At 37.1% G+C, this 26,287-nt stretch overlaps 1 protein-coding gene across 7 annotated transcripts in view; it reads left to right on the forward strand.

Annotated features, from left to right (window-relative positions):
• HNRNPR (heterogeneous nuclear ribonucleoprotein R) overlaps positions 1–26,026 on the forward strand; it is a 36,822-nt gene extending 10,796 nt beyond the window's left edge. For 2 of the 7 annotated variants that reach the window (XM_006862319.1, XM_006862322.1), the window contains 6 exons: positions 15,281–15,457; positions 17,032–17,167; positions 20,142–20,347; positions 23,878–24,027; positions 24,494–24,615; positions 24,745–26,026. In XM_006862319.1, coding sequence (XP_006862381.1) covers positions 15,281–15,457; positions 17,032–17,167; positions 20,142–20,347; positions 23,878–24,027; positions 24,494–24,615; positions 24,745–25,357 — 1,404 coding nt within the window. In that variant the 3' untranslated portion in view covers positions 25,358–26,026. Of the gene's footprint in view, positions 1–15,280; positions 15,458–17,031; positions 17,168–20,130; positions 20,348–23,877; positions 24,028–24,493; positions 24,616–24,744 lie in introns of all 7 variants that reach the window. The other 5 variants (XM_006862325.1, XM_006862320.1, XM_006862323.1 and 2 more) reach the window with 4 other exon arrangements.
• Positions 26,027–26,287: the final 261 nt, after the last annotated feature.

Consider the following 26,287-nt stretch of genomic DNA (forward strand, 5'->3'; position numbering starts at 1 on the left):
GCACTGAATGGTAATTTTATAGAACTTCCTTCTAAACAAACTAATATAGGGTAGCATCCCTAGATGATGTTGCCAGTTAAATATTTATGTGGTATTAGAAAGTCCTGATGTGGCACTGTAGGATATGCACTGTACTGTTTAACCACAATGTTGGTGGTTCAAACCCACCCACTGCCCCTTGGAAACCTTATACAAGGTTGCTATGAGTCAGAACTGATTTGACAGCACTTTAAAACATCAACCAAGGGGTCCTAGTGTGGTGCTGTAGAACTACAAGGTTTGCAGTTCAAACCCATCAGCCACTCCTTGGAAACCTTATACAGGGTTGCTATGCGTTAGAACTGATACCCTGGCAAACAACCACCACCACCATGTAGCTTTTAGGAGCTCTGGTGATGTGTAGTGGATTATGAGATTGACTGCTAACGGTAACCAAAACCATAGAGTATTATTTTTAGTTTGTGAATGAATAAACTAAGTTGTCACCATTAGCATAACTTTAGATCTATATCATAACTAATCCTAGTTTTATGTTCTCTCTGTAGGTAGAATTTATATTAGTTTTTTTTGCTTAATTTCTTTTTAACATTATTGCACTCAACATTCTTTTTTAAAAATATTGTTATTAAAAGGGACTCTTAAGCATTTTATTTTTCATGGTACATGAACTAGCTAAGTGTCTATTATTTTGAGTTTTAAAACTTAAAATAAAATTTTTAATACTGTCTAATTATGGATCATCCTGTCAAATTGATTCTGACTCATAGCGACTCTGTATAGAGTTGCCAAGGAGCGACTGGTGGGTTTGAACCGCTGACATTGCAGGTCAAACTGACCTTATGATCCAGTGCGTTATCCTGCATTGTCACAGCAGGATTCTAAATAAGTGCTGATAAGTTGGTTCTGACTCATAGTGACCCTGTAGCTGATGAGCTTGAATGCCTATCTTGCGGTTCAAACGACTTTGTAGTCCAGTGCATAACCCCACAGCACCACTCCAGGACTGCAAAGTCGGATTGAACTGCAAAGTCAGAGGTTCACGCTTACCAGATGCTCCTCGGAAACCCTATTCAGGGTTGCTGTGGGTCAGAACTGACTCGATAGCATCTAACAGCAGCAACAATTATTGATAGAATTGTAATTGGGACGGTAAGCCATCTAGAATCTTTGCATTAACAAATATAATTAATGAAACTTGATTTATAAGTGAGTAATATTTCTATCTTGTTTCACTTGTCTCCTTTTTAACCTCTCCCTACATCCTTCAACTCCGATGTCCTATATCTGTTGTGAAGCCTTTCTAATCAACAGTTCATTTAGTTCTTAAACAATACAAAAAATTGTTCAGCTTCCGTAATTTTTATAATATGTGATTTTTTTTCTAATGGTTTCAAATTTTTATTTTTAGCCTCAGGATTAAAAAAAATAATAATAACCCCCACATATAAAATGAACAGATAAAAATGGAATTGCACTTTTGATTTTCGAGGCAGTTCCTGAAACACACCTCCAAGACAGAATAATTTGAAAATCAGTGATAAGTTGCTTACCTTTAACATGTGATGCCCTTGTTAATTTTGCATTAATCTTAGTCTTGTTTCCCCATTTATTGCAAAACTTGGGGATGAGAATTAAGCCTGTATTTTTGAATTCTTTAAATAGACAATACAGAGTCTGGTGTGAAATTAGTTGGTTGTATCTATCTCATCTCTTAGGAGCCCCTGAGTAGTACAAATGGTTAAGTGCTCAATATCTAGCCAGAAGGTTGGAGGTTTCAACTCACTGGAGGCAACTTGGAAGTCTGCTTCTGAAGGATTACAGCCTTGAAAACTCTATGTAGAGTTTTTATGTGGCACGACTGGGGTTGCTATCAATTAGGAGTCTCCTTGGCAACTGACAATATCTATTACATATATAGTAAAAGTCAACTTCCCTTAGTCTGTTAAAGTAGTTTCATTAATGAAATCATTAGTGGGGACTTGTTTTATTTTCATATAAAGAATTTATGATTTTTCTAGTACTATAAAGATTTCACTAGAGATATTTAAGCAATTGGATAAACTTAAAAACATATATGCTAATTGTAAAGTTTGTATGTTCTCTCATTGCATTGCCTCTTAAAGAGAAAGATACATTTTCCTAAATTATGTATTAGATATTATTACATAAAGCAGAGGGATACAGCACAATTTCTATAATGATAATCATCCTAAGTCACTCTTACCAAGCAATTTGTTATAACAAATCCCAGCATAAAGTTTTTTGATTCTTCCTATAAAGCTATATTTTATGGTATCTGGCCTACACTTGCTGAAATTTAAAGTTTTGAAAACTTAGGTTTTCATTGTACTAGATAATAAATAAATTGATTTTAATTGTCATTTTTTAATATTAGCTTTTTGGTTTTTGTTCTCCTGTGGTTTTTTTCTTTTTTTTTACAGTCATTAAAGGCTGTTTTGAACTCAGGGTCAGTGCCTGTGACTGTGGCAGTATTAAAATTAAGTTCTGAAGACTTTGAGGTTTCTTTGGGTAAAATTTTCTATAAATTAACTCTTTTATTAATAAACAAACACCCATTAACAAATATTACTGCTAAATGTCCTGAAGTGATAAATTTATAAGAATAAAATCCCCATTGTCATTGAGTTGATTCTGATGCATAGTAAACTTATAGGACTGAGTAGAAATGCTTCATAGGGCTTCCAAGGCACCTGGGAAACCTTATTACAGGATGGCTGTGAGTCAGAATGGAGTCCTGGTGTAATGCTGTAGGATAAGCACTGGATAGCAAGGTCATTTGAATCACAAGGCTGGTGGTTCAGCCTCAAAGCCAGTCCTTGGAAACCCTATACAGTGTTATACAGGGTCACTATAAGTCTGAACTGACTCGACGGCATTTAACAACAACAGCTTGAGTCAGAACTGACTCATGGCACTTAACAATAGCTATCTTTAATTAAGCCTACTGGCACACATCTTCCTTTTGCAGAGCAGCTGGAAGGTTCAACCCACTGACCCTTTTTTTGGTTAGCAACTGAGCACTTAACTACTATGTCACTACTATACACAGCATAGTAAACACCAATTCAACAGTTTATGTATATATAACTTAGCGACATTGATTCCATTGTGGAACCACTCTTACCTACCTTTTCCTAATTGTTCTACCTCTTAACATAAATTCACTGCCGCATACTCTTCCTCTGTAACCCTTGAGTTGTTGTTACCAATTTGATCGCATAGAGCTAGTTCTTAACATATTCTTTACTAAAGGAGCCTGGTAGAGTAGTAGTTGCGTGTTGGGCTGCTAACCGAAAGAAAGGTCAACAGAATCTACCACGAGATTTTTTTTTGCAGGAGAAAGGTGAGGCTCCCTACTCCTGTGAAAATGTACAGCCTCAGAAACCCTGTATCAGGCTTGCTATGAGTCGGAATACTACCGACTCATAGCAATCCTGAGTCAGCACACTACCACCACCAGTTCAACCAGATGATTATTTGGTTTTAAGAAGATTTAGGGGATAATTTTGGTTTAAAGTGCAAGTTCTGTTTTGCTGTAGTTGTTTCTGTTAATGTAAGTGTAATGTCCGTGGTTGCTGTTGTTAAGCACCATTGAGTCAGTACCGACTCGTAGTGACCGTATGCACAACAGAACAAAACACTGCTCTGTCCTGTGCCAACCTAACAATCGTTGATACGCCCAAGCACGTTGCTGCTGCCACTGTGCCAGTGCATCTCAGTGAGGGTCTTCCTCTTTTTCTCCCACCCTCCACTTTACCAAACATGATATCCTTCTCTAGGGACTGGTCCCTCCTGATGATATGGCCAGAGTATGAGAGATGAAGGCTGACCATCTTGGCTTCTAAAGAGCACTTCTTCCAAGACAGATCTGTTTGATCTTTTAGCAGTTCATGGTACTTTCAATATTCTCCGCCAACGCCGTAACTCAAATGCATCAGTTCTTCTATAGTCTTCCTTGTTCACTGTCCAACTTTCGCATGCATATGAGGTTGAAAAGACTATGGCTTGGGCAGGCGCACTTTAGTCGTCAAACTAACATCTTTGCTCTCCAGCACTTTAAAGAGGTCTTGTGCAACAGGTTTGCCTAATGCAATAAATACGTCATTGGATTTCTTGACTGCTACTTCTATGAATGTTGATGGTTGATCCAAGCAAAATGAGATCCTTGACAGCTTCAATCTTTTCTCCGTTTACATGGATGTTTATTGGTCCAGTGGTGAGGATTTTTGTTTTCTTTATGTTGAGATGCAATACATACCGAATGCTGTGGTCTTTAATCTTCATCAGTAAGTATTTTATTTTTTATTTTCAGCAAGTGAGGTTGTATCATCTACATATCACAGGTTTTTAATGAGTCTTCCTCCAACTCTGATGCCATGTTTTTCTTCATAGCTTGTCATGATCCACACAATGGAAAGGCTTTGTATAGTCAATAAAGCACAGATAAAAACCTTTCTGATATTCTCTGCTTTCAGCCAAGATTCATCTGACAACAGCAGTAATATTCCTTGTTCCATGTCCTTGTATGACTCCAGCTTGAACCTCTGGCAGGTCTCTGTCAGTGTACTGTTGCAGCTGTTTTTGTATTATCTTCAGTAAAACTTGACTCGCATGGGATATCAATGATATTGTCTGATGATTTCTGCTTTCTATTGGGTCTCCTCTGTTTGGAATGGGCACAAATACAGATCTCCTCCGGTCAGTTGGCCAGGTAATTGTCTTCCAACTCTCTTGGCATAGATGAGTGAGTACCTCTAGTGCTGCATCAGTCTGTTGAAAGATTTTAGTTTGTAGTCCATCTATTCTTGGTGCCTTGTTCTTTGCCAATGCCTTCAGTGCGCCTTAGACTTTTTACTTCAGGATCATTGGCCCTTGATCATATGCTACCACTTGAAATGAATGAACATTGACCATTTCTTATTGGTAATTTTTTATGCTTTCTGATTGCTTCCAGGAAGATGTGATCAGGATGTGGGCTTCCCTTTTTCACTCTTCTTATTGCTTAACTCAGAGTAACTCACAGATGGTGGCTGTTTCCCTGGTATGTGGCAGTTGGTATTAGTTCTTGCCTGGCTTTTGGTGTTTTATAGAGTGTGATTGTAACTTGGCTATATGGCAGCAGTTGTTGACTTTTCTTGTGTAATATAGAGAGACAAAGAGTCCTCCAAAGGTGCGGGGGGGGGCACAAAACAACACCAGTGGGGGTAAAAATGAGAGAAAGAAAAAAAAAATTAAACTAAAAAGCAGCACCAACATAAACCAGACTGAATACTGCAGTCTCTAATCACAGAAAAGGGAGAGGAGGGAGAGAAGAAACAGAAGGAGAAAAAAACAAAAATCTGTAGCTTAATATGAGTATGAGTTTAATGTCCTCTTTTCAAGTTTCTGCCTTCAAAGCTGCCCGAGAGATTCCAAGTTGCCAATGTTGGTTGTTATGCTATACTTCAGGCTCCAATTCAGCCTTTGGCCTGTTTTGTCTTTAAACTCTCTTTGCCTCCCTTCAGCCCTCTCCTCTTTCCCGTGATAAAAAACAGAACAAAAAAGAAACATAATAAAAGTTCAGAGCCTCCGCTTGGGCTGAGTATCTTTGCGCATGCGTGGCAGAAGAACCCACCAGAATGGAGGTGGGCAAACAGTGGGTGCGCCAATTACCAGATACCAAAGAAAAAAATAAAAGCAAAACTGACAAGGTATATTGTCTACCTTTGTCCCAAGGTTCCCGCGGCATTTTTCTGTGGTGTTTCTGCTCCCCCTGTTAAGTCTTGCCGCTTGGTCTCGCCCAGGATGTCGGCTCGGACCTCCGAGCCTGGCCCAGCAGATTCAAAAGTACACGATTTTTTACTTCAGCTCCATACTCCACAAGCTATAAACCTTCAAACCTTTAAAATATTCCTATCTCTATAGCTCCGAGTTTTGGAACTTTGCCCTGGATATGCTTTGTCTGGTATTCTGTGTTATTGCTGACGGCAAACTTCACTGCACCTCTACCCTAGCTGCCATCAAGCCTTACCATTTCTTTTTTTCTTTAAAAATATTTATTTCAAGTAGAAACTATGTACAAAAGGCTGTCATATGTAAGAGAGTTAATTCAGAAAACTTTGAGAAATATACACATTTAGTTTTTAAAGTATAAAAACTAAAAATATTTTTACATTAGGCACTTTAATGGAAAACAAGTTTTATTCTACTCAAGTAGCAAGCCCCAAGCAGTCACCAACTATGCAGTGTTCATTTTCTCCTTGCTCTATATCTACACACATGAGGCCCTTATACAATGAGCATACACATTTTTATTGGGAACTGCACCCTAGAAATCCATATATTTTTATTTTTATTACTCTTACAGTAGAAACGGTTCAGAAAACGGTTCAGAAACTCCCACCATGCCATCCCCACCCCCCATAATTTCTTTTCCTCAGAATGCCATTCATGGGCCCCATCAACCCTTGGGTAATATCTAAATCATTTGTACAAAAGTAAGAATAACTGAAGAATGAGTTCAGCTTAGATTAAATGAGAGGTACAGTTCTACACCTGTTGCTGTTGGGTCAATTCCTACTCAAGGTGACCCCATATGTTACAGAGTAGAACTGCCTCATTGGGTTTTTCCTAGGCTGAAATCTTGATGAGAGTAGACCTCCAAGGAATGGTTGGTGAGTTCAAACCACTGACCCTTTGGCCAGCAGCCAATCGCTTACTCACGTAGTTAATATATGTAGAAATTATTTATAATTTTATCGTCTGAGCATCAGTTCTGAATGTGCTGTGAAAGCTGACCCTAATTATAATCCATGTTGACACAAACCTCTTTGTTCTAAAGAACAGTCAAAAGGAGAAAGAAAAGTAAATGCTGGGTTCTTTTACTTAAAAGTGGGACACTGACCACCCCATCAACCCAGCAGAACGTTCAAAGGGTCTTGGCTGGGCTGTTCCCAAGAGGACATGTGGAGCTGGGTCCCAGAGCAGAACAGGCTTGGGAGAAAGACACCATTAATGATTTATTTTGGTCAGGAGGATGCGTCTTTCCCTGAAGTGTCACCAAGGAAGAGCAGATCTTTCCCATGGAGGACTCAGCTCCCTTGGCATCTCTCTTCTTGGTGCATCAAAAGCTCCCTGCACTTCCCCCCCCGGACCACTTCCCACAGGGTCTTCTGCCTCAAGGCAATGAAGTACAGAGGACTCCATCTCTTCCCCTCCTTCATCGTCTGAATCAGACCCATCATAGTAGAAGTGAATGGTGGCTTGCACTGGGAAACTGGCCAGCACTTTTTCCCCGGAACTCTGCAGATATTCTTGGCACTTTGAAATGGGTAAATAAAGTCTTACAGGATGCTAAAACCCAAAGGCCCCCTTCGATCCAAAAGTTTATTGGTCACCCCCAGGCTCAAGCTGTCTTCCAGTTCTCATCTGTCCAGCATCTCCAGATGTGAGGCTCTAAGGTCGCCAAGGTGTGGAGTTCTTGAGCCCACACGTGGCAGTGGCCTTCCGGGACCATCCACCAGGCAGTGGCATCGGTGTCCGTGCGTCTCTTGGGCTCCCTCCGCCGCCTCGGGTCTCATAGTGCCCATGGAGCCCGCGCTCTTCCAGCAGTGCCAATAACTGCAGCTGCACCTTTCTCACGCCCCTGGCACACACCTACCAGTGCGCTTGGCTCCAGGTTTAAGGGAGGGTGGGGTGGCTGGGGAGGGGGCGGGGAAAAGGCAGGAGTAGCTCCTTTAGGGGACTGAGGAAGTCTAGGACGGGCCTGACCCATTTCTTTTTATTACAGTGATTCTGTATATGCCTTCCATCTCCTTTGATGCTTTCTTCATCATTTAATATTTTACTCATAGAATCCTTCAATACAGCAAGTCGAGGCTTGAATCTTTTCTTCAGTTCCCTCAGCTTGAAAAATGCTGAGTATGTTCATCTCTTTTAGCTTTCTAACTCCAGGTTTTTGCACATTTCGTTACAATATTTGACTTTGTCTTCTCGAGCTGACCTTTGAAATTTTCTGTTCAGCTCTTGTACTTCCTCATTTCCTCCATTGACTTTAGTATCTCTACACTGGAGAGCAAGTTTCAGAGTTTCTTCTGACATCCATTTTGGTCTTTTTCTTTTTTGTCTTACTGACTTTCCTTTCTTCCTGTATGATGCTCTTGATATCATTCCACAACTCTTCTTGTTTTCTGTCTTAAGTGTCTAATGCATCACATCTGTTCTTCAGATAATTTATAAATTCAGGTAGCGTATATTCAAGGTCATATTTTGGCTCTCATGGACTTGTTTTAATTTTCTTCAGCTTCAGCCTGAACTTGCATATGAGAATTGATGGTCTGTTTCACAGTGTGCCCCTGGCCTTGTTTTGGCTGATGGTAGGAACTTTTATACCATATCTTTCCACAGATGTAGTCAATTTTGATTGTGTATTCCGTGTAATGAGCTCCATGTGTATAGTCGTCTTTTATGTTGTTTAAAAGTATTTGCAGTGAAGATGTCATTGGTCTTGCAAAATTCTGTCTCCAGAATTGTTCTATAACTAAGGCCATATTTTCCAACTCCTGGTCCTTTCTCTTTGTTTCCAACTTTTGCAATCTAGTCACCACTAATGATCACTACTTCTTGATTGTATGTTTGATCAATTTCAGACTGAAGAAATTGGGAATCATGGTAGGCATGGCTATATAACACTTTTGTTCTATGGAGGAATTACAAGGAAATAATAGATTAAAAGAAAATAATAGATTGAGATAAGGAGCTCTGGTAGCATAGTGGTTATGAATCGGGCTGCGAACCGCTAGGTCAGCAGTTCGAAACTACCAGCTGTTCCACGGGAGAAAGATGAGGCTTTCTGCACCTGCAAAGATTACAGGCTCAAAAATCCTGTACAGGGTCTCTATGAGTCGTAACCAACTCCACGGCATGTAACAACAACAACAATAGATTGAGATGTAATTATTTGGTTTATAAACTAATGAGAGTATTACAGAACCAGTGTTTTTAAAAGACTTAAAAGTTTATGACTTTGTAGTATTTGAATTAAATTATCTATAACATAAACTGATAGTTTGTGAAATAGCAAATTTTATTTAAAAATTTCAGTGGATGGTTAATAGGTAACCAAGCCTTTTTTCAAGTCTTAATGCCTATTTAGTGAGTAAGAAATGAATTGTTATGGTGTTCAATGTTGCTGTTTGTTAAGTGCCATCGAGTCAGTTCTGACTAAGAGTGACCCTGCTGTATAGGTTTTCTGAAGAGTGATGAGTGGGTTTGAACTGTCACCCTCTAGGTTAGCAGTCTAGTGCTTATCCTACAGCACTAAACCAGGGCTCCTAGATTCATTTAATTCTGGAGGCGGATGGTTACATGCATATGAATGATGTTTACCTAGAACTAGAATGACTCAAAGTCCAACAAGTTAAAAGGAAAATATTTATTTCATTTTAGTTATGTAAAAAGTAGCTTAAAAACTTAAAAGTAAAAAAGATGATGCTCATTAATTTGCATTGAGTACAGTATAGTTTCTCTTTAAAGGAGCTCTGGTAGCGTAGTGGTTAGAGGCAGGCCGCCAACCTCAAGGTCAGCAGTTCGAAACTACCAGCGGTTCCATGGGAGAAAGATGAGGCGTTCTACTCCCTTAAAGATTTACAGCCTCAGAAACCCTGTGCCAGGGTCACTAGGATTCAGAATTGACTCCATGGTACTTAATAACAACAACAGTTTCTTTTTAGCCTTCTTAAATTCTTTTAAGTCCTGAGTTAAATTGTTCTTAAAATGAAGTCATCTCTGGTTTCTTATATAGCCAAGTATTTTTGACACATGAACTTTTCCTCATGGGCCTCAATGATTATGATCATTATTGATCATATTATCATTATTAATCACAGATTTGTTGATGTTTCTTATAGCGTATGGATATTTTTTACAGAGTAAAAGTCAGTATTCTTATGGAAGACCTTTAAGTGGGGCTTTTAGCATTCAAATAATATTTTAAAGTACAAGGAGCTTGCACTTATGAATTCTTTGTATAAAATGATTAGGTGATCTTTGAATTTACCTTACTTGAAAATAAAAATTTTTCATTTCAGGTTTGTTTATAATGAGGCATCCTATCTGGTTTGGAAAATATACACACACGTCATATAAGTAGTATGTTCGATATATCTTTTCATTGTGCCATTGTGTGTTCTCTTTCTTTGCTTTATATGTGTCTGTAATAGATAGGGAAAAATACAGATGGTGAAAATTGTAATAGTTAAAGCGTCTGTTGCATTGTGTGTTAATAGACGCAATATAAAACAGAACTTATTTCCCAGAACCATTTTAAAATACTTAATACAAATGTGGTGATGGTTTTGTGCCGTGGCGTTCGTTACTACTCATAGCGACCCTGTACAGGTTTCTGAGACTGTAAATCTTTACGGGAGCAGCTGGTAGTTTCGAACTGCTGACCCTGAGGTTAGCAGTCCAATTCGTAACCACTACGTTACCAGAACTCCTTTCAATACAAGTATACTCAAATTTAATTTTACTGTCATCAGACTATACCAGAGAGCTTTTTAACCATGCCCAAAAATACATTTAAAATGAACACCGGTTATTTTTGTGTAATTCTGGTCTTGGTACATCTTACATTTCTTTTAGTGCTACCCCTGAGTACTCACTTACAGGGTTGATAATATAGAGTTGTATAGTAGAAGCTGATAAGAGATTGTCAGAGTCTGGATGTCTTAAAGGCAGATGTAATATTCTTCATTGCTGGATTCAATAGCAGGGATAAGAGAGATAGGGTCAAGAATTACTTGAACAGATGGGAGGGTGGAATAGCAACTGAGCATGGTTGAAAAACAGTAATTCAGTTCTGGACATAACTTGAGTTAGGTGTATGTCTCTTAAATATCCAAGTGAAGCTGTTGAGTAAGTAGTTGCTATATGAGCCTGGAATTCAGGGGGAGAGTTCAGAATTCATCAGGTGTGGGAGGTGTCACTATCTATCTAGATGATATTTAGAAACCATAAATTTGTATGTGGACACCAAAATAGAGTAAAGTCTGAAATCAGCCTTGCAAATCTCATTTTAGAGGTTAGAAAGATAATGAAGAACCAGCAAAGGAGACTAAAAAGAAGCAGCCAGTGAGGTGGGAGAAAAACCAGGAGTGTGGTGTCCTAGAAGTCAAGTGCAAAATATTTTCACAGAAAGAGGTGTCAAACTTTCCAAGTAAGAGGAGGACTGAGAATTGACTCTTGGAGTGACAACATGGAAGTTTTTAGTTACTGACAAAGCCAGATTTGGAAGATTCAAGTAATGATAAGAGAGGAATTTGAAACATCAAGCAAGTCTGTATTGCTCTTTATAGTAGTTTTGCTACAAAGAGTAGAGGAAATGGAACAACAGCTGGAAGAGGTGGTAAGGCAAGGTATATTTTTGTTTTAGTTTAAGTTTGAGGAGAGAAATTATAATATGTATACAGCTGATGGGAATGACCTAGTATAAAGGGGAAAATAGGGGATATAGTAGAGTTGTTGTTAGAACAAGTATTCTTGAATAGGAGAGAAGGAATGGGATCTAGTGCACAAATTAACAGTATGAGGTAGATGCTTATCCATTTGTTCATAACATTCATTCAGAGATAAACAACTGTTATGTCCCAGGCACTGTGTTCAATGCTGGCAATAGAATGAGGAATAAGACATGAGCTCTCTACTCACATGGAGATTGAACTCTCTTGCTGTTAATATTTCCAGATGAGGAAATTGAGTCTTACTGATTAAGAAACTTGCTCAAGATAAATAAAAAGTAGATTTGAATCCAACATCACCTTAAACTAATTATTATTTCTTACTTTCTCCCCACTTTTATAGCTGTCACCCTATAGCAAGCCACCATCATATTTTGTCTAGATTACCTTGTTAAGTTGACTGGTCAGCTCATTTCTCTCATACAGTCTATTCTTCATTCAGCTGCCAGAATGGTCCTTGTAGAACAGAAATCACAACTGGTCGTCACTTGTATGCTCAATATCCTCTAGTGTCTTTCCACAACAAAATCAAACTCATAACCATAATCTAACAATCTGGTCTTTAAATTCTACATATCAGTGTCTCCTGTGAACCGTCTACTCCAGTCACTGGCCTGTTTGTTCTTCCATCAGATATATCAAAGGCCATCTCTCACTCTTTTATACTTGTTCCCTTTGCTCTTCTGATTTTTACTGCATTTTCTCTTCTCAAATTTAACCTCTTCAGGGAGACCGTTGTAGTTAAAATGTAATCCCTTCCTCATCAGAACTCCCTTTCCCTGCTTTTGTTTTTCTTTCTAGAATTTAACACCTCTTGAAATCATACTCTAATTTCTGTTTTTGTTTTGTTTTGTTTTATTGTGAATTATGTGATAGTTTACATGGGAGAACATTAGTTTTACATTCATTCTGTTGTATTCTTTTCCTTGCCATAGTTACAATCCCCTCCATGCATCATCAACCAACCAAAGGATATACCCTGCAAACGTGCCCACCCCCTCACCCCTCTACCCCCCCACTCACTCCCACCCCCGGTCTTCAGCACACAGTCAAGTCCCCAGCTGCTCCATCTCTCCATGTAATTGTCTCTGCCTACATCTCGGACATCACTGCTTCTCTGGGTAGGGTCCCGCTCTCTGCTTTTCTCCATTGATGGTCCTAGACTGGAAAGTTAGTCACTCCCCTCCTTAATATAAAACATCTACCTTTACATTTCCAACTCTCACAATCAGTCCTGATAACAATTATTCACTATTGTATCACAAGAGACCCATAGAATTTCATTTCATCAGCCCCAACTAGACAGATTGGATGCTACTCACTGAAGATTCTACCTTCCTCCAGGCCCTCTGGATCTAGGTTCCCTCTTGAAAGCTTGTAAGCCAGTCACTTCTTGCCTTTCAATGTCCAAGTTGGCCATCCCTGTCTACTCTGTGTGTGGAGAGGGTGGGAATGATTCTTGCTGTAAGGATTTGTTCCCTCTTTTGAATACTGCATCCATAGGTGTAGGTCAAGTTCATCAAATTGCATCAGATTACTCTTTTTTTTTTTTTCCTCTTCTTTCTTCTGGTTGAGCTCTGATCATCCAGTCATTGAAGCCAGGCCAAGTGGGTATTATCTGCAAGTGTGGGTGTTCCTGTGCATATGCCCTCTCTTCTTATCAGCTGGACGCTTCACTCTCCACTTGTGTTGTGTTTTTTAAAATTTTTTCCTTGTGTGTATAAGTCTGTCAGTAGACTATAAACTCATGAAGGCCTAGGCCTTAACGGTGTTCATTGAATCTTTGGAACCTAGAAAAGTACATGACACATGAGTCTATGGTATATGTGATAGTCTCATGAAAGATATGGACAAATTCTATGAGTGACAGGGAGGCATTTGTTTGTATAGGCTTAGTATTATGCAGTGGAGCAACCTCAAGTTTATACTTAAAAAGTTAATTGCATTTGAATTGAGGTGGCTTGCAAATGCCTTAGATTGTTTGTGTTCATAGGCGTAGTATTTATTTGGTCTTCTTGGAAAAGGAGATATAGCAGAAATTTTATTTTTCCAAAGAGAAATGGGCAAAATCCTAGAAACTAGTTGACAAGAATGGCTTTAGTCATTTTGTTTTTTGATAAAAAGTAAATGTTATTAAAAAAAGTAACATTTTATCACAGAATATTTAGGAAGCATAACTTAAAGAAAACGAATTACCTGTGATTTGTCCTTGAGTTGATAAAATTATTCTTAGCATTATTCTGATAATATAGTCATCCTTTTTTATATATACATATTTAAGAAACAAAAATTGGCATCACAGGACTTTTTGATGACTTTAGGTACAGTCAGGAGAACCAAGAAAACATGGTTAATAGGCAGCTGGAATACAGATTTAGTTCTTGGGATGTAGATTATAGATCACCACAGTGTCACCAGGGCTCCTTGTAGATCTGAGAGATGGCTATATAATTATAGGCTTTTAAAATGGAGGTGATCTTAAAAGGTGAGAATAGAATGAAGACTAGGAAATAGAGCCATACCTCTGGGTAGCTCCCAGATTATTAGGTGGGTAAAAGAACTATCATACAGAGCATATAAAAGAATTAAAGGTAAGACCAATTTAGTGAAATGTTCTGAGTTAAACTAAAGAGAAGTTTCCAGAAGGTACCACCTGTGTTAATGCTTGTACAAGTGGCAAGGAAGAACAAGGAGAAAAAAACTGAGAAAAAAAAGACCTCAATTTGGCTATTAGAAATCTATTAGTGACATCTGGATATACAATTTAATGATTAGAGAAAGAAGCCAATTTTAGAGAGTTAAAAAGCGTGATGAGAAGTGCTTTTCAGAATGAGTTCTTATGAGATAGATGGTTCTGCAGGGATATCACTCATTGCATGCACAGGATCCTATATTCTTAGTTTGGGGTGATGCCTTTGATGTCTGAATTAAACTTCTCTATAGCCTTCATGTTGTTGGTTGCTATTGAGTTGGCACCAACTCATAGAGAACTTAAGTATAACAGAATGAAACATTGCTTGGTCCTTTGCCATCTTCAGCCTGTGTTTGAGCTCATAGTTGAAGCCAGTGTATTGATCCATCTCTTGTAATGTTTCCCTCATGTTTGCTGTGTGTGATGTTCTTTTCTAGTGATTAGTTTTTCCTCCAAAGAAAGGTATAGTATTGTCATTGTTACGTGCCATTGAGTCACTTCTGGCTCATAGGAGTCATCTCTGTATAGGGTTTCGGAGGAGCGACTGGTGGGTTTGACTGCTGACCTTGTGGCTGGCAGTCTAGTGCTTATCCTACAGTGCCACATCAAGATTTCTGGTTATATAGTTGTTTTTAAGTGCCATTGAGTCGGTTTTGACTCATAGCACCCTGTATAGGGTTTCCTAGGAGTGGTTGGTAAGTGTGAACCACTGACCTGTGGTTCAAACTGACCTTGTGGTGTAGTGCTAATCCTACAGTGCCACACCAGGGTTCTTAGTACATAGTTGTTGTTATCAAGTGCATGCTGTCAAGTCGATTCTGACCCATACATATGTTGAAAATAAAAACTTTTGATTAAATAGAACAGATATGGATGAACCATATGTTCACAAAACTTAATAGTGAGAAGAATGATATATAAAATAGGCTAAAGTGAAGAGGGATTTTAGTTTGTATTTTTGGTTTGTTTTGGGAGATTTGGGCATGTTAAAAGATAAAGAAGCAGTTAGAATTTATGACTGTAAAATCAAATGCTTGTGTTGGAATTCTAATAAGAGGTTTTATTTCAGGTTTTTGTAGGTAAGATACCAAGAGATTTATATGAGGATGAGTTGGTGCCCCTTTTTGAGAAGGCTGGTCCCATTTGGGATCTGCGTCTTATGATGGATCCACTGTCTGGGCAGAACAGAGGGTATGCCTTTATCACCTTTTGCGGAAAGGAAGCTGCACAGGAAGCTGTTAAACTGGTATGTGATAATAAATATCCACTGCCTAGCAAGTCATTTGAGGAAATAAACCTTAATAAAAAAAATGCTTTTTGCTAATGATGTTTCATTTTATTTAGTTTCGGCTTTTAATGTTTTTATACTGACCCAATTAGTATATGATCTTTGCTTTATTTTTGTCCTGGTAATAACAAAATAAAAGAAGTGAAGCTATCCAGTAATATGTATTATATAGAAAGTTTTGTACTTCAAAGAAATTAGCCAGTTAGATTGATTAGTACCAAGCGTTTCATTTGAATAGTTTTTTGCAGTTCTGTTTTGTGTTTGGACAAAAATGTATGTCAGTTCAATTCTTAAAATCTAATGAAGTCTGGAAAGTGGGGCCTGGGGAACATAACACTGGGTGACAGTAACTGTTAGATACAACTCAAGAAATAGTTGTGAATTTGATTTATTTTTGCTTGGGGGCTTTTACAATTTTTGTAATAGCCTGGTAATTAAAATTTTAAAAGTTTTTTCAGTGTATTCTCTTCTTCCTTTTTTTGTTGTCTAAGCCCTAGAGTCTTTTGTCTTAACTTTTCTCTTCTTTTCTACTATTTTATAGCCAATCTTCTAGTAATATCCTTTCTGTGGTGATTTTTGCCCTTAGTGTTTACTTTAGAGTAGTAATAGTAACAAAGTTCTGTAAATTAAGTATATCTTCACTTACACTGTTCTAAGATACGAATAACTCAGTAACTTAAAATAATATTATTGTTTTTTAGCAGACATCTCAGGTCTTATTTAGCATAGTACTAGTCCTTCTATAATGAGTAACCTTTTCTGTCAAGATTTCTAGCCTCATTAGTGGTCTGTGAATTAGTTCTATTTCTAGCTTGACCCAGTTTGGGTTTTTATTTAGACATTTTCATGTAATTTGTTTCCTTAATATTGAGATATTTTCAAAGCTTTATTTCCTCTTTTTTGGGCAATGTATGGATTAAAAAACAAATTTCACATACTTTGTAAACTGATGGTAAGTAATGTTAAAGCACAATAAAATTTTATCAGGGAAACTGTCACCAGAATTACAATAAAATATTTTTAATTCTTACCATTTTAGATATTTATAAGAAAAAAATTAACTGTTATGTAATTGAAAATGTACTATGTTATATTTAGACTTTTGTTTTTGTACATAGAATGTAGAATTTTAAATTTTTCTTTGCATTAATTATAGTTGTTGATGTTTATGTGTTGCTATTTTGCTTATCAGTATTTACTAGTTTCATTCCCAAGGACCTGCAGTGATCAGTCCCATGTATTTCTAAAATTTTCTGGAAAATGTTTTTAAGATAGATTAAATTAAAGTTAGAAATAAGATACTTTTAAAAAGTAAATGATTTTGAGCAGTGAAAGTTAAAACCAAACTGAAATGAAAGACGAAACAAGTTAAAAAAGCAAGCACTTTTACTGTGGCTGGCAAGCATGAGAGAGCTCTGCAAGTTCTGGAACCCAGGGAGTGCTGGGCCTTAAATTGTAGAATTTTTTAGATAAGATCATTTGTCCTGAGTCTGGGGTGGTTTTGGGGTATCTTTGTTTTTTTCTTCTTGCAGTGTGACAGTTATGAAATTCGTCCTGGGAAACACCTTGGAGTGTGCATTTCTGTGGCAAACAACAGGCTTTTTGTTGGATCAATTCCGAAAAATAAAACTAAAGAAAACATTCTGGAAGAATTCAGTAAAGTCACAGGTAAAACAAAATTTATAAATTAGTTTTGGGAAACTCTTAGCCAAAAGAGAAGTTATTATTAATCTAATTCAAATCTCCATTGTCTAACTTGATCCCTTCTGCTTTTTAGCGGTTTGGACTAAACAAGTTTCCTGTATAACCTCAATTTCTTGTACTATCCCTTTCACTTCTTTGCCTTTATTGAACCTTGGCTTTTGCCAGAGTCTTTGTTCTGTAGCCCTCAAGTAAAGAATCCATTCCCCATTCCCTCCCCTGTTTTTAGTATACTTTGGAGCCAAGGAGGCTGGGGGTTCTTAGCCTCCTTTCTGTTAACCTTGTGCCACAAAAGACCAGATTTTTCATTCCAAACCTATGAAATTAACTGAGAAGTATATTTTATTTTACAACTCTAAACACATTGATTTGGAATCTTGGTGTGGCACAGTAGGATAAGCACCGTGCTGCTAATCACAAGGTTGGCAGTTCAAACCTATCAGTCCCTACTTAGAAACCCTATATAGGGTTGCTATGAGTGGGAACTGACTCGACGGCATTTAACAATAACACCAACATACATTGATTTATAACTCATCTTTTGCTTTTCTGGTTTTACCTTCATTAATTGAAGATTATTTCTGGCTCACCGGTTTTTCTTTTCTGCCTCAAATTGGCTTATTCTTAGTGCCTTTAACGTCTTGTTTGAACCCTCCAGTACGTTTGTCTTCTACTTCTATTACCACCAATATCCCTTTGTTTAACTTCAGCTTCCCCCCCCTCCAGATCTGCTACTACCCATCATAATTGTGTTGGTCACATACCCCAGCTGACAAGTCTTTAACAAGTCTTTTGTTCCTCACCAGCTCCTTCTGGCATCATATCATTTCTTTAGAAAATACTTATTCAAGTGCCTGTTAAACACTAGACATTGGAATATGCACTAGGATACAGTGGTGAATAAGGAGATGTGCTCTCTGCTCTTATATAGTACCTACATTTTCTGAAAAAAGCCAAAAACATTGAATGTTATAAAATTGTGGTAAACACTATGAGGGGAAAATAATAAGATATTTATCTAGAGAATAGCTGTTGTCCCTACTTTATATGCAGTAGTTCTGAGAGGCTTTTCTGAGAGGTGATATTTAATCCAAAACCTGAAGAATGGCGAGGATGTAGCCATACAAAAATCGCAAAAGAAGTACACTCCCGGAGAATAGCATACACCAAGGCTCTGAGATAAGAAAGAACTCAGTGTAGTAAAGTAAGTAAAAGAAAGCCAGTGTTGTTAAAAGGTAGGATTAGGGGTAGAATTGTATGAGATTAGGTTCCAAAAAATAGGCAAGCCAAACCCAAACCAAACCTACTGCCATCGAGCTAATTCCAATTTATAGCTATTGGTTAGCAGTTCGAAACTACCAGCCCGTTCCATGAGAGAAGGGAGGCTTTCTGTTCTATAAAGATTTACAGCCCTGGAAACCCTATACATGGTCACTATGAGTTGGAACCAACTCCACGGCACATAACCACTACCACTGTAGCTATCTTATAGGGTTTTTGATACTGTGACTCTTTAAGGAAACAGACAGCCTTGTAGTTCTCCCATGGAGCAGCTGATGGGTTTGAACCTCTGACTTGTGGTTAGCAGTCAAGTGCTTATCCTTTTCTAGGTACAATGAGATACCTGAATGTCTTGAGCAGGGAATAATAATACCTGGTTCATGTGTGCAGAATATTACTTCTACTATATGAAGTCCTGGTGTGGCGCTGTAGGATAAGCATTGGACTGTAAGGTCGGTTTGAATTGCAAGGTCGGTGGTTCAAACTCACCATCAACTTTTTGGAAACCCCATACAGGATCTGTATGATTCAGAACGGACTCAATGGTACTTAGCAACAACTGGATAATGACTTGGAGTGAGGGGTCAAAATTGGAAGCTCATGTGTTAATTGTGGCTGTTACAGTAGATCAAATAAATATTAGACTGCGTTGGTAACAGAGATGGGAAGATGGTTTTGGAATTTGATAGAAGAGATATGAAGTAAAGGAAGAAATCAAAAATATGATGCCTAAGTTCTTGGAAACTATTAGTAGGGAAGTTAGTAGTGGTATGATTTTGGACATGTTAAATTTGAAAAGTCTTAAGATATCAAGCAAGAAGTTAGAGCTCAGATGTCTGATCTGGAAATACAGTCATCAGCATTTATAAGACTATAGTAAATGTTTAAAAGAGACTAGGTGATTCTGTCTAGGAAGAACATACATGGTAGAAGAGGGTGTAGAATTAAGATCAGAGGATGACCAGTATTTAGCAGTTTCCCCCTTGGTAAAAACAGTAGCTTGTTTTTCATTTTTCCCTTTAATTGTAATCTACACATAACACCACCTACGTAATTACATTAATTTCTACTTGCACATTCAGTGACATCGATTATATTCAAGTTGTACATTCAATTTCACTATTTTTCCAAACTCTCCCAACATTATTAACATTTATTGTTAAGTGCTGTTGAGTTGGTTCCGACTCAGCAACCTTATATAGAGTTTCATTAACATACTTAAAATTAGTAATTTTTAAGTTAAAGCCAAAATCCAAGTAGATGGGTGTTCTCTTGGATTCTTATTAATAGTTTGGTCTTTAAGGTTCTTGGTAGCATAAATTATAAGGTCATGTAATTTATAATTTTATCAACCATTCTAAAACCTTGTAGAATGTTACATGTGAGAATACAGTAACATTTTCAGTTACATGTGAGAATACAGCTGAACATTTTCTTGTATATGGCTGTATCTTCAGGACTCCTAAAATTATAAGGAGACATAAAATACTCTCCTAAACCCATATTTTATTATTCTGATTTAATTGTCTATTAGGTAATTAGTGAATCATTCCATGGCTTCAGTTGTTTTTTATTCTTCGGCAAGTGGATATATGTCTGCCTAATCTCTAGATGTGTGGTGGATGCTTTTGGCTTATATATCTGGCTGTTGGTTTAACAGAGGGTTTGGTGGACGTTATTCTCTATCATCAACCCGATGACAAAAAGAAGAATCGGGGGTTCTGCTTCCTTGAATATGAGGATCACAAGTCAGCAGCACAAGCCAGGCGCCGACTGATGAGTGGAAAAGTAAAAGTGTGGGGAAATGTAGTTACAGTTGAATGGGCTGACCCTGTGGAAGAACCAGATCCAGAAGTCATGGCTAAGGTAAATGCAATTGCTTAGGGGTGTGGGTAGGGTTATTATTTTAATTCTGTACTTAAGTAAGCTCAGCTTTTTCAAGTTATGATGAGTACTAATTAAAGTTCTTGACCTAACTGTTTAGGCAAGGAGCTGCTAAATCACTCAAGTGTACAGTCTGGTATCCCGGAATTTCTATTAACCATCCCTTTTCCTACAGATTTAAACATACAAAAGGAATAGAAATGAAATCTCTTCAGTTAAGTATCTGTTTAGTACACACTGAGTATTTAGTACTAGGCACTAGTATAGAATCAGAGATATAAAAGACCAGGTCTTGCTGAGTGGAAGAAGGAATGTTTATTTAGATTTAGAGCTAATGTTTCTCTAATGGAAACAATTTTTTTAAAACATAAGTTCCTTAGAATATTGGAAGTTTTGCCACCATGAAGAAAGGGAAAAGTTTGCCATGTTTGTTTTTTGTTAGTGGCAAAATATTCAAGGCAAGTAGTGTAGACAGCTCTCAGTTTCCTCCTGAGTCCTCCAGTTTCCTGGCACTGCTAGGCTAGTTGCCTGATAGATGGTAGTGCCTTGAGTCCTGGCTCTTAGCCTCTTCCCTTGAGTGACTGTCATGAGTTGGACTTAACTTGACAGCAACTGTTTTGGCTTTTTTAGTGACTCCTGAAGTTGAAGGGACAGACCAGAATTGTAACTCTGCTGTTTTTAGTGAGTTTTTGAGTATTTTATTGTATGTCTTTGCCATTTCCAGGAAGGCAACAACTCTGTGGATGGCCATGAATAAATGGTTAGATTCTTCTTGCCTATGAAGTCTTTTCCTCAAGTTTTTTCTTCCAGGTTCTGAGGCAGCACGTCTTCACATTAACTAGTTTGGAGAAGAGCCTTAATTTATAATAGCATGATAAAGGTTTTATAGGCAAAGACATCTTTGTGGTAAGCAGAGAAGATCCAGGAAGAATAAACAGGCTCTCAGAAGTGATGCTCTTTATATCTTTGGTATTCTTTGAGTAGATGGGTGTTTAAGCAAGGGGACCTGGAATCTCCATATGCTGAGTTTAAATTCTTGCTAGGTCACTTTGGTTCTTCTGATACAATTGTGGTTTGCTTATCAGTCACTTATCTTATATCTCTGTTAACCTGTGAGATTGAAGTTGTAAAGTGTATCATAAATCTTTTTTTTTTAGGGTTAGAAACCTCCAGATTTTCTTCCAGTAACCATTCTTCTGGACCAAAAACAAGTTTCAGAATGAAAAGGAGGCCTGAACAAATTTGGGATTAAATAATATTTACTTTGTTGTTTTTTGATAGAAAGTTTGCCCATTAGTGGAAAGCTTTGTCACTCACTCTAACAATATTTCCATTAATTGAAGATTCTTTGCCAAATTGGGTCAGTTTTATAAACAGTCAGCTTAGAACTTAAGTGTTCTTGAAGGGACCTTTTTCCTGTTGAACATTTTAAACACAATTTCAACATGTGATTTTTATGTAGATGTTTTTATTTTCATCGCTGAAAATAAAATATCTATAAGTGGAATATGAACATGTAGATAAACTAACTGGAGTTTTTCTAATGTAGAGACTTGACCTTATATGCCAATATTGAGGAAATTAAAGGGAGTAGAAGGTAGAAGTAGAAATGTTCAGTTTTCTTTTCCCATTTAATTCTTATTCATGTAGACCTTACCTGAGGCATCAGTGTATTCATTAGGTGTGCTAAATATTTTATGGAATAGGTAATACGTTTCCTTAGTTGAAAAAAATCATATTCTTTCTTTTCCTACTTATAAAAATGGTTGCTGGTAGCATAATGTATTCACTGATCTGTATTTGCTTTATTCACCATCCTATCTTATCAGCTATAAGGAAATGCATCGTTATTATATGTATAATTAAGAAATAAAAGAAATGCTGCCTATTAAACTATGACAGTGCTTACTTATCCAATTGACTGTAAGTTGTATTCCTGTTTTGGAGATGTAAAATTGGGAGGTGGGGGCGTGGAGGGGATTGTACCTTACCAACAGCCTATCCCGGCACTCTGTCAGCTCAGAGCTTGTCCTCATTTTTTATGTTTATATAGTATTCCATTCTATATATGTACCATAGTATATTCAAATATCTGGATACTGAGTTGTTTCTAATATTGTTATTGCAGTGCTATGGGTCGGGATCAACTCGATGGCACTTAACAACAACAACAAAAATGAATAAACTTGTACTATGTCAATTGGTACAAGTTTAGCTGGGTATTTAGTATCGATTGTCACGAGTATAATTGTGGGCCTAAGGATAAATACATCAGTAATTGTTTTAAAATATTGCCTTATTTCTCTTAGTCTGAGGTATTCCACTTTAAACTCTCAAAAGCAAGATACAAGAGACCTATTTCCCCCAGTCTTGACAAAATAGTGTATGGTAAAACTTCTGTATTTTAGCAATCTGATAACATGATATATCAATGCCATGTTATTGGCTGTTTTTATGCATGAATTTCTGCTTTTAATATGTTTGAGGGTCATTTATGTTTTTTTTTGTATGAACTATGTGTTCATGAACTATGTGTTCTGCCAAATTTTTTATTCAGTTAACTTTATTTTCTGGAGCTCTAGATATTAGAGATTAGTTCTTAGTCTAGGCTTTAAGTCATTTTTTTTTTTCCTTCATATTTGTTGTTTGTCTTTTGACTTTGTTTATGGCATTTTTTGCCATGTAGAAGTCATTTGTTTTTAGTAGAATTTATTATTATTCTTATGGTTTCTGAATTTTAAGGCACAATGCCTTTGTACACCAACGTTTAAAGAAATTAGCCTTACTGTCTTCTAATACTTTCTTAGTTTTTTCCCTCAAAAATGTAAAATCTATTTGGAGTTTAATGTATATAGTATGAAATAAGAATCCAACTTTTTTTTTCCCCTCTAGAACTTCAACTTTTCTCTTTCCTGATGATTGCCCAGTATCATTTATTTAAGTGTTCATCTTTATAGTACTAATTCAAGAATCAGAAACTAAATGTCTTTATTATGAATTTGAGTTATTTCTGGAACTTTTTATTGTATAATTGGTTTGTTTTGTTACTTTTTTATCAACATTATACTGATTCACTTATTGATGCATTGTAATTTGTTTACATTTGGTAGGGCTAATTTTTCATTTTGCTTTTAATTTTTAGTTTTTCATGTGAACTTAATTTGAATTGACTTACCAGTTCCAAGGGGGAAAAATGAAAACTTATGTTTGGTGGGAGTTGGAAGATTATGTTAAAATGTTAATTTATGTGCTAACTTCTTGAAGTACTTAATTCACAATGTTAAGTACTTGACTGACAGGACAGACAAGGCAAGAACCCACCATTAATATAAGTAGGTTGCTATCATTTTCTTGACAGCGTCTCATAATGTCTGTGACAGTAATTTTAGCACTTGATATTGTAGAGCAGAAAAATACTGTATTGCTATGAAGATTAAAAATACTTTAATGTAAAAAAACTTCAGCTAAAATTTAAGTAGCCAATACCAATTTTGTATATTTATTAATATTAGGTAAAAGTCTTATTTGTGAGAAACTTGGCTACTACTGTTACAGAAGAAATATTGGAGAAGTCATTTTCTGAATTTGGAAAACTTGAAAGAGTGAAGAAATTGAAAGATTATGCTTTTGTTCATTTTGAAGATAGAGGAGCAGCTGTTAAGGTAGAAATTTTGGGATTTTCCTTCTTGATGTTTAAATTTTATCTAAATCCCTGGTGTGTCGATACATTTTTGGGTATAGCTAAGTTTTAAGGAGGGTCCTTGCATGGCACTGTAGGATAAGCACTGGACTGCAAACTGCGAGGTCGGTGGTTCAAACCTACAAGCAGCTCCTTGGAAACTGTATACAGCTGGAGCTGACTCTACAGCATTTAACAACTACAAAGCTTTAAGGAGTTAGTGATTTGGATTTAAAAGCATTAATTGGTAGCCCTACCTTTTAAAGTATAATAATAGATTATCAGTCATGATCTTAATGGAAGTTTTCAAGAAACTGGTACTTTTTGTTTTACTTTCTGGCTAAGCTTAAATTGTGAAATGAATTGTTTATTAAATGTATATACATGACACCTTTATGAAGTTATGTTTTAAAATACCATTTCTTGTAAAATTTTCTAATTTTCTGTAGGCCATGGATGAAATGAATGGCAAAGAAATAGAAGGGGAAGAAATTGAAATAGTTTTAGCCAAACCACCAGATAAGAAAAGGAAAGAACGCCAAGCTGCTAGACAGGCCTCCAGAAGCACTGCGTGAGTCTGCATTTCAGTCAATATATCTTTGAATAAGAAATGATATGGAGATTAGGCTAATACAACAACATCAGCAAGATTCTGGAGTAAACCAATCTTTTTCTTTTCTCCCTTCCCTCCATTGCTTAGGTATGAAGATTATTACTATCACCCTCCTCCTCGTATGCCACCTCCAATTAGAGGTCGGGGTCGTGGTGGGGGGAGAGGTGGATATGGCTACCCTCCTGATTACTATGGCTATGAAGATTACTATGAGGATTACTATGGTTATGATTATCACGATTATCGTGGAGGCTATGAAGACCCTTACTACAGCTATGATGATGGCTATGCAGTAAGAGGAAGAGGAGGAGGAAGGGGAGGGCGAGGTGCTCCACCACCACCAAGAGGGCGGGGAGCACCACCTCCAAGAGGTAGAGCTGGCTATTCACAAAGGGGGGCACCTTTGGGACCACCAAGAGGCTCTAGGGGTGGCAGAGGGGGTCCTGCACAACAGCAGAGAGGCCGTGGTTCCCGTGGAGCTCGGGGCAATCGTGGGGGCAATGTAGGAGGCAAGAGGAAGGCAGATGGGTACAACCAACCTGATTCCAAGCGCCGTCAGACCAACAACCAACAGAACTGGGGTTCCCAACCCATTGCTCAGCAGCCGCTTCAACAAGGTGGTGACTATTCTGGTAACTATGGTTACAATAATGACAACCAGGAATTTTATCAGGATACTTATGGGCAACAGTGGAAATAGACAAGTGAGGGCTTGAAAATGATATTGGCAAGATATGATTGGCTCTAGACCTACATTCTTCAAAAAAAAAAAAATTGGCTTAACTGTTTCATCTTTAAGTAGCAATTTGCTGCCATTTGTATTGGGCTGAAGAATCACTATTGTGTATATACTCAAGTCTTTTTATTTTTCCTCTTTCATAAATGCTCTTGGACATTATTGGGCTTGCAGAGTTCCCTTATTCTGGGGTTACAATGCTTTTATCGTTTCAGGCTTCATTTTAGCTTCAAAACAAGCTGGGCACACTGTTAAATCATGATTTTGCAGAACCTCTGGTTTTGAACAGTTTCATTTTTTGGATTTGGGATAGATTACATAGGAGTATGAAGTATGCTGTAAATAAAAATACAAGCTAGTGCTTTGTCTTAGTAGTTTTAAGAAATGAAAGCAAACAAATTTTAAGTTTTCTTGTATTGAAAATAACCTATGACTGTATGTTTTGCATTCCTAGAAGTAGGTTAACTGTGTTTTTAAATTGTTATAACTTCACACCTTTTTGAAATCTGCCCTTCAAAATTTGTTTGGCTTAAACGTCAAAGCCGTGACAATTTGTTCTTTGATGTGATTGTATTTCCAATTTCTTGTTCATGTAAGATTTCAATAAAACACAAAAATCTATTCAAAACATTACCTATTTCAAATTCAATTGTGTCCTAAAACATTATTTTATTTGTAATCCTTGCAAGGAATATTGTTTTCAAAGTATAACTGCCTATGTGAGTGATCAAATTCATGCAAAATTTCTTGTCTATTCTAACATGTATTGTGGACATCAGGTTAAGAATTAGTCTAAATTCAAATATTTATTCCAAAGTCACTTCATTTTGATTGGTGTTCTATCATAGTTGCTTCTAATTTTGATATTTTATACTTTAAAAAAAAAAAAAATCA

This window comes from Chrysochloris asiatica, unplaced genomic scaffold (genome assembly GCF_000296735.1).
Source record: "Chrysochloris asiatica unplaced genomic scaffold, ChrAsi1.0 scaffold00047, whole genome shotgun sequence".
In the NCBI taxonomy this organism is placed as follows: domain Eukaryota; kingdom Metazoa; phylum Chordata; class Mammalia; order Afrosoricida; family Chrysochloridae; genus Chrysochloris; species Chrysochloris asiatica.